Source organism: Vigna radiata, chromosome 10 (genome assembly GCF_000741045.1).
Source record: "Vigna radiata var. radiata cultivar VC1973A chromosome 10, Vradiata_ver6, whole genome shotgun sequence".
Classification (NCBI taxonomy): Eukaryota; Viridiplantae; Streptophyta; class Magnoliopsida; order Fabales; family Fabaceae; genus Vigna; species Vigna radiata.
Window position 1 is genome coordinate 4,129,764 of NC_028360.1, and position 9,519 is coordinate 4,139,282.

General features: G+C 33.3%; 1 protein-coding gene across 1 annotated transcript; it reads left to right on the forward strand.

The window, feature by feature from the left end:
• The first annotated feature begins 1,457 nt into the window (after positions 1-1,457).
• On the forward strand, positions 1,458-5,222 carry LOC106775939 (serine/threonine-protein kinase WNK8-like). Its single transcript, XM_014663196.2, is given in 8 exon segments — positions 1,458-2,016; positions 2,098-2,135; positions 2,233-2,460; positions 3,102-3,322; positions 3,421-3,578; positions 3,722-4,127; positions 4,199-4,912; positions 4,915-5,222. Coding segments are annotated over 8 exon segments (1,872 nt in total). The 5' UTR covers positions 1,458-1,965; the 3' UTR covers positions 4,971-5,222.
• Positions 5,223-9,519: the final 4,297 nt, after the last annotated feature.

The following is a 9,519-nucleotide window of genomic DNA, read 5'->3' on the forward strand; positions in this document are numbered from 1 at the left end:
GGTTGGTAAGTACCAGGAGTGGTTCAAATACTCAAAGGAAATCTCAGCAGGGTGCTGAGTACCAGGAGTGGTGCAAAGTGTTGAGTACAAGGGGTGGTGCGAATACTCAAAGGAAATCTTGGCGAAGTAGTTGACTACTAGGAGTGGTGATAATACTCATTTATAATTGTGTGAAGATTATAGTGGAGCCCTCTATGGAGGAGACTGGATGTAGCTTAGTTGGAGCGAACCGATATAAAATCTCTTGTGCAATTATCTCTTTTTTTTATCTAAACTTTCCTCTTGTGAAAACCTACAATTGCGCTTTATTTCCAAACACAAGAATTTTCCAAGCTAAATGATTTATATCATAAGGGAAGTTCTTAACAAAACGTTGTAGTATATATATTATGTATAACACGCTAAAAGTTGTTATTGCAAAGTCCTATTAAGTCGAGCCTACGATTATTCAAAAGAAGATTTCAAGAGCTCGATAACATGCTATATTATAAGAGTTGCGAGAAGTTTTCCATTAACCGTGTACAATAATCCCTTCTAGTGTTTTTCAGGTACTTCATGAAGAACAAAGAATGGTAAAGATATGAATAAAACTCTTGGACTCTTAGGCTCTTATACTGACAAAAATGATTAAAAATAAATTGGGTTCATTTTATTCCATTATTATTTGTTATCATATTTTATGTTTTTTTGGCTAAATTAAAGTTTGAAAATTTGGAGAAATTTTGTTTTATTTAATTTATTATATATAATTTTTAAAAAATATTTTATTTAATTTATTATATATTTTTTTATTTTTTAATTATTTACGTATCCCAACTTGAGTGTTAACACGGTAGAATAAGTATTTTAGCCTGTATTAATAACTTCCTATAATAATTTCCTTATTATTTTTTTTATCTTACAATATTCATTATGGTATGACTTTTTTTTTATATAATTTGTTATTATGTGTGTTACTTTTATTGTGACTTTATATTGTAAGTGAATAAAAATTATTAGAATATACCTATATATATATACACACACACTTATTTTTAAATCTCTTTGAATAACATCTTTTTTTACAAAATAATTATCTTAAATGAAGTAGAGAAAAAATAAATATTTTGTAATTTAAAAAAAATCTGTAATATAATTTTAAACCTTAAAATCAAATATTTCTTTATTAAAGTCACTAAACTTAAAAACGTAAAGTCAATTTTCATATACGCTTTCTAATTTTATAATGAATTAAATGTTTGTATAAGTTTATCTTATCTAATAACTTGAAGTTTTAACTGAATGAAGCTGAAATTGTAGAAACCACAAAAATAAAAAGGAAATTTATAGGAACCAGTGGTGGGCCACTGTAGATAAAAAGAAGATAAGGGTAATCTGGAGATAAATCATATAGGAAGATAGGGTTAAAAAAATTGATTGTAATATTTACTTGAACTTTAAATGCATAAAATCATGTAAATCGTTGTTTCGAAAAGTGCATCGTATCGTGTTGTGTTGTGTTGTGTTAGGTCGTGTGTTCCCCAAAAGATAGGAAAAGCAGAGCAAAGATAAGGAAGAAGCATCAGGTATTAACGTGCGTCTCCTTACGAGTTGTGTTCTGCGACAAAATCGATTAAAATAGTTTGAATTGGAATTGGGTATAGAAAATTAGGATTAGGTTTAGAATCAGAATTAGGGATTGTTGAATTTTGTGTGAAGATATGCAGATAGAGGCATCATGGGGGAGGGTGGATCAATGACTAAGCGCAGCAGCGGCAGCAACAGCCTTCTTCACAACCCTCTCGCTCTTCTTCTCCGATCCTTCCACGGCATGTCTTCCATCGAATACCGATTCCGATCGCCGTTCGATTCCTATGCCGTCGCTTGCGAGGCCTTTTCCGAACCTCACCCTCTTTGATATTTCACCTCTTATCTTTCTCTCTCTCTATCTCTTTCTCTCTCTCTATATCTATCTATCTTCGCGCCATGGCCTCTTCCCACGCTATCGAGAAAGACCCCACCTCCAGATACGCTCGGGTGTGTTACCTTCTTATTATTGCTTTCATTGTTTATTTGTTGGCTTCTTTGATCGATCTTCGTGACGTTCTTATTTTTCAGTATGATGAAGTGCTGGGGAAAGGAGCCTTCAAGACTGTGTATGTATCTCTCTCCGACTCGTTCCTGTGGGGATTTTATTGGTTTGTTATTGAATTCTTTGAATGTTGTTGTTATTTGATTGTTGAACGGGGGCAGGTACAAAGCCTTTGACGAAGTAGATGGAATCGAGGTTGCATGGAACAGGATCAGCGCGGAGGACGTTGTGCAGACGCCGCTGCAGTTGGAGAAGTTATACTCGGAGGTTCACTTGCTCAAGACCTTGAAGCACGACAATGTCATCAAGCTGTACAATTATTGGATCGATGATAACACAGCCACTGTCAACATGATCACCGAGTTGTTCACCTCCGGGAGTTTGAGGCAGTTCAGTTTTCTTATTTTCCTACACTAGTTCCTTTTATTGTTCTGCCTCATTCGTTTTTAGGGTTGGGTTGGATTGTTTTTCTTGATATTCTCTATCTTGTCTGTTGAATGTGATTCTTTGATCGAGACAAGTGCCTAAACCGATCTGAATCACATATTTACATTGAGATAGTGTCTTGATTTTGATCCGGTAGATGTAATTGAGGTGTGTGCCCAGGGTATTTACGTTCAAATGTGGGGTTTTTTTCTTCTGTCCAAATGTGGGTTTTTTTTCTTCTGTTCAAATGGGTTTTTTTTTTTCTTCTGTTCAAATGTGGGTTATTTTTCTTCTGTTATTGATTTTCTAAATCTGAAATGGACCAAGCCTTTTGCTTTCTTTTTCTCATGAGCTAAGTTAGCTGAATTCTCCCCATAAGCTGTTTTATTTTCTGTTTCATAGAGTTAATTTTGATGACATTATTTGCCGCTGTTAAATGTGATTAAGATGTAAACCTATGTTCGTCTTAATCACTCGTTCACGTTGAAACATGTGTTTTTTGTTGGAAAATGCATGCATTGGTATTCTAAAAAGTACAGGGGTTATGCTTTTGTGTTTTCCTACTTTTGTGATTATTTTATTCATGTGTGTCTTGCCTGTACAGGTACCGTAAGAAGCATAAGAATGTGGATATGAAAGCCATTAAGAACTGGGCACGGCAGATTCTCCGTGGCTTGTGTTTTCTGCACAGTCAGACTCCTCCTGTCATTCACAGGGACCTGAAATGTGACAATATTTTTGTCAATGGGAATAGTGGACTGGTTAAGATCGGAGATCTTGGATTGGCAATTGTTATGCAACAACCTACTGCCCGTAGTGTCATCGGTAATATAATAGATTGACTTGTGATCTACTTCTTAGGTTATTGCTCAATGAGGCCTTGTAAATTAAACAGATGGCAAACATTTTCAATCTTGGTGCAGGTACACCGGAGTTCATGGCCCCAGAGCTTTATGAGGAGAACTACGATGAACTTGTTGACATATATTCCTTTGGTATGTGCATCTTGGAAATGATCACCTGCGAGTACCCATACAGTGAATGTAAAAATCCAGCTCAGATATATAAGAAAGTTACCTCTGTAAGTCTGCTTCAGTGGAGTTCGTTAAATATTTCATGTCTGTTTTATTTTTCTCGTTTTTTAATTATTTATTTATTTTTGACTGCGGTTTATCTTGTTTTTTGGTCATTACTCATTAATTTGTTTTTTATTTTTATTTCTAGGGTATAAAGCCTGCTGCTCTTGCTAAAGTAAATGATCCTGAAGTGAAGCAATTCATCGAGAAATGTCTAGTTCCAGCGTCAGTGAGACTGTCGGCATGTGAACTACTCAAAGACCCATTCCTTGCGACTGAAAACGCAAAGGAGATTAATCTTGATATACTGCAGCTGCCTAATAATCCTCATATCAAATTGATGAATCAACCAGTGTGCAAGCCTCATCCCATGGAGATAGATTTTAACTCCAGGCGTAGCTCACCAGGCTCGTCTGTGGGAAGAATTGAGGAAATTTCTCAGGTTTCAACTTTTGATCTTGTGAAGAGGACTGAGAATAACGAATTTAGGCTAAGAGGGGAGAAAAATGCTGAAAGTACAATTTCACTTACACTGCGAATTGCAGATGCACGTGGTGAGATATCTTCTGTTCCCCTGTTCCTCTGGTATATGCCTGTTGTTAATACTTAATATATATGTATGTAGGTGGAGCAAGGAATATCCATTTTCCATTCTACATCGATTCTGATACAGCAATTTCCATTGCTGAGGAGATGGTGGAACATCTGGAACTCACACATGAGGATGTATCTGTCATTGCAGAGCTAATACAAGATATGATTGTTAAGCTTGAGCCCAACTGGAAGCCTTTGTGTGAGAACCTCTCATCTGGGACAGATCATTACAGGGCCCCTTCAGAAGTTCAGAATGAACAGTTGAGCTGTCATTGGCCATTACAATCAAGTGATTACGATATGAAGACGATGTATGAGGATCTAGTTCGTCATGGGCCTGTGGATGGAGGTTATCAGGAGAAGCAAGAATCTGTTATGTCAGATATATCAGCAGAGTGTGGGATTACGATTGCCTCAGATTCTAAAGATGTAGAACCTGACATTTTTATTTTTGATGAATTCTGGGAGGGGTTTGATGTATTCAATTCCAATTCAGATGACAGGTTTAGTGGGCAAGAGGATGGACAAAAGAATCATTCAGAGAACTCAGAAGGCTCTCTAATCAATTCATGCTGCAGCCCATCTAAAAACTTTGACATGTCAAGCACTGGTTCTCTTAATATAGTTGACAAAGACCCTTCAGACGATCTGCAGTTGGAGCTTGAAGCAATAGAAACACAGTATCAACAATGCTTTCGTGAGCTTGTGAAGATGAGGGAGGAAGCCATAGAGAATGCTAAAAGGAGATGGATAACAAGGAAGAAGATACCGGTTACGTGATGCATTACGATGATTTTGTTTGATTGTTTTTCTTTTTCTTTTTAATATTTTTTTGGCATTCTTTAACATCATTCTATTTCTGATTGCTTGTACGTTTTGCTTTGATGTTCTGATTTTTTTGCTTGACGGGATATTATTTTGTTGGGTATGGGATTAATGGCTTGCATATGATAGGCCGTGTTAATTTTTAGATACTATTTGGATGGTGACGAAGGAAATAGAGCTAGTTTTTGATTAATTACTATGTGAGTATATAATATCATTTTTTTGATTAATTGTGTACAAGCACGTTACTTACTGACTGATTTGTTGACCTTGTGGATTGCCCAAGCCTCGTGTAATTCTCTAGTCTCATCTTCGATGTAAAATATGTATATACATAAATTATCATCACATGGAACATTATATTTTGAAGATTTAATTAGTTATAAGTATCCTGGTGAAATTAACGACAACTAACATGTGAGTTTTCTAAACACGAGGTTTCTAAATTAATTTTTAAAAACCATGGGTCAAATAAGAAATATCAAAGAAAAACATATAACTACTTTGTAAATAGTACTATTTATTAAACTTGATGACTAACTTTACTTAATCTACGACTAATAAACTTCTGAACGGATTTACTTAATTTTGTAGTTTTATGTACATTTGCTTTATGTAGTGTTAAATGTTTTGGGTGCAGGTTATCTCTTTGGGTTCTTTATATTTTAAGTGCATAATATTGTGTGTTCTAAACACATTAGAAATTGAGTTTATGTTTTCTCTCTCTTATTGGTTTAATCTTTGTCAATCCGGTGAACCCATTTTGCACCGGTACTATTTTTTATTTTGAAAATTGTTTCTATTAAAAAATTTCAGCTTTATCCTTAGGTTTTTTCTAGCTACTTTTGTTATCACTGTGCTGCCACCACCCAGTGTAGTCCTGTTTGATCTGGTGATCGTCCAAGCTAAATGACCACCATGCCAAAAAATTTGCAGCGGTCGAAGTTCTGACGCTACACCTTTTTTTTTTTTTTTTTTTTTTTGTCTTAGTTCACTTTAATATTAAGAGATCAATAAGCTAAATTTATAATTTTAACCTTACTATTCAATATGTAATTGGGTTTTAATATTAAGAGACCAAGTGTTTATTCAAATTTGTTAACTAGTAGTGCTCTTCACTTTAATATTAAGAGACCTATAAGTTCTCACGCGTCTACACCCTTTTGTCTTATTATTATGGCACAATAATGCCAAACTTGATATGTTGTTATTAACTCTATCATATTACTACTATTTAATAAGGTAACTTCAGTATCATATCATAGTAGTACTAAGTTAATAGTTAACAAAATGGATAATGATATTTAGACAACATTTTTTTGACAACAATTGAACATTGATTACGTATTAATCTGTGATTGGTCAAAAATTACTCCACAATAATGTTTATGATTATTATTATTGATTGTGGAGTAATTTTTGACCAACCACAGATTGACACGTAATCAATGTTCAAATGTTGTAAAAAAAATGTTGTCTAAATATCATTATCCTAACAAAATAGATAAGGTTAAGTTAGTTCTGAATCGTTTTTCAATAGATACGAAATCATTTTCAATAATTAATTTTTATGAAATCAAAGAGTTAACAAAACACAATGCTAATATTAAAAGATAAAAGCAAAAACCTATCCTAATAAAATTAAAATTGAAGATTGATACAAGTGCGAGACAAATAAAAGACTTTGAAACAATTATAGTAAAAATATGTTAATTCCATTGTTTTTTAAAATAGATTCATCATCGATCAACCACATATTATTGTTCAATTGATTATTGCTTTTTATTTTAAATTAATTAAACTACATTCTTAATTAATTTGATGACAATCTTACTATTAATCAAAGTAGATTCTCAATTAAAAGCAATACCTTTCTACACTATTCACAATAAACTCAACCAAAGTACATTCTCAATTAATTTCTATTATGTTTAATAATGTCTATTTTTTTATCTCCTAATCAATTTAAAATTTAATTAATCAAAATACATTCTTGACTAATTATTGTTAAAGTTTTTACTAATAATCGAAATACATCCTCAATTGGTAGCAAAAATTCATTCAATCATATGAAAGTTGCTAAGTTCAATCAAAGTACATTCTCAATAAAAATTAAAACCTTTAGACTCATATGATCAATATGCACATAGATTAAAACACTTCGTTAATTAGCTATGATGTAGAAACCATTATGAAATAAATGAATTCATCAATAGAAAAGTCAGAATCCAAGCCCAATCAAGTTCTATATATAGAGACCAAGGAAAACACAAAGTGTTAAGACAAGATCATCTAAAGATAATAGACTATCTAGCATCTCGAGTTTTAAAGTTTAACAAACAACTTTTGATGAAATATAGTTTAGTGGAATATAGTGTTTGGACAAAGTACATTCTTATTAAACGCTTATAAGACAAATCATGATGTGTCAAATATAAAAGATTAAACAATATTTGACTAAAACACGTCTAAAGAAAGAAACAATAAACATATATCTTAACAATTGTCACTACTTGAAAAAGCCCAGATTTGTGTTAAACGCTCATATTACAAATCATGCTTCAACATATAGATCATTAAATGCATATACATACTATACCTTGTTTGCTTTGATTTTTCTCTTTTTATTTGTGCAGATATTAATAATACCAAGATCTACTCAAAGACACTACACGTGAATCAGAAAGATGTTAAATAGGAAGACATTCCAGGAATGTTTCCTAAAGGTTTATGTCCTACCATAACTGTACAAGCTCTTATTGTGAAAGCACTACTAATCTTCCCAGGGCACAAAAAATTACATATCTTCTTACGAGAAGCCACCAACTGTAAAAAAAGAAGGTCAACTCTCTTAGAGTAATGGTCATCTCTCGAAAAAAGCTATATAAGAAGGACTCACACAAGAGAATAAACGAATTTTTGCTATCATTGTATCATTACGTTGTTATTCTCTTTATAAACTTACGTTGTCTAAGTTTGTTCATAGAACAAAAGAAAGAACTTCACAAGTTTTCAGATTTCATTGTATTATACTTATCCTCTCTCTAAGAGTTACTCAAATTTGTACTTGTAAACAAATACTAATTGTGTTTGGATTCTGAAGAGAGTGAAAACACTTGTATTGTTTAGCTAAGGAGAGTTAAACATTCTAGACGGTAGGATTGATACCAGGAGTGGTCAGAATACTTGGATACTAAGAGTGGTTAAACTCGGACTAGTCAAGATTGACTTGGAGAACCAAGAGTAATTTATAATACTTGGGAACGAGGAGTGGTTGATAATACTCGGTATATACCAGGATTGGTTGATACTCGTTTCTAATCTTGGATAAGGTTAATGAAACCCCTTAAGAGTTCTTAAGGGAGACTAGATGTAGCTCAGGATTGAGTGAACTAATATAAAAATACTTGTGTTATTGATTTTCTTGTTTAGAAAACAATTTTCCAAAACGCTTGCTTGAAAACACAAGCGATTAACAACTATTGCAGTTTAACTAACACTTGCTATAGTTATTAAACGATGTTCTTACGAAAAGTTTCGAGACACTATTCAAACCCCTCCTCCCTTTTCTATTATTTCGTTGGTATTAGAGTTATTCTCAAGGGTTAGTTCTTCGCTAGACTTGAGGAAACGATCCTAATAAGCGATGGAAATGAAGGATACATAATAAATCGCCCTCTCTTATTCAAGGGAAAAAAGTTCGACTGTTGCAAACAATGAATGATTGCTTTCTTTTAATCATGTCACATAGATTTGTAAGACGTGGTTGAAAACAAAAACTTTATACCCCTTGACGAGAAGGGTGATGAATTTCCCAAAAACAAATGGATAGACAAGCAAAAACATAGGTATCTTCTAAACTTAAAAGCTAGAAATTCACTAATGTGCGCTCGTTCAGAAGAAGAATACAGAAAGGTACACACTTTTAAAGGAGCCAAGGAAATGTGGGACACTTTGGTCATCACATGCAATGGTTCCAATGAAGTAAAATGAAACAAGTTGAGCCTGCTCATAAGGCAATACGAGTTGTTCTCAATGGAAGATAATGAAACTTTATGGTTATGATTATCTATTATTATTGTTGGGTAAGGGTTTGTGTATGCATGACGATAGGGCTTATGTCATGTTTTTGTTGGGTTTTCCCTATAAAAGTATGTATGGCTTTGTTGGGTTATCCCGTGGTAATATATATTGAGGTTAAGGGAAGACAAAGGTATGTTGTTTGGGGTTTTACTATGCAAATATTTGTTGTAAAGAGTGGTATGATGATCATATGTAGTATGTTGGGTTTTTTTTTGGTTGTAATCTGCGTAATGATGAGAGTTGGATTATTCAAATGATGTAATGTATGTACTTGGGTTTGTTTATAAGGGTATGTGAGGCTTGAATGTATGTATGATGTGTTAAGTATGATTCTTCGTGGTTTAGGGATGATGTTTGTGTGTTTTGAATACTTGATGTTTTTTTAGAATGAGTTTGGGTTCGACAATAAACGATTATCTTAAGTGATAATCAATTATTTGCGTG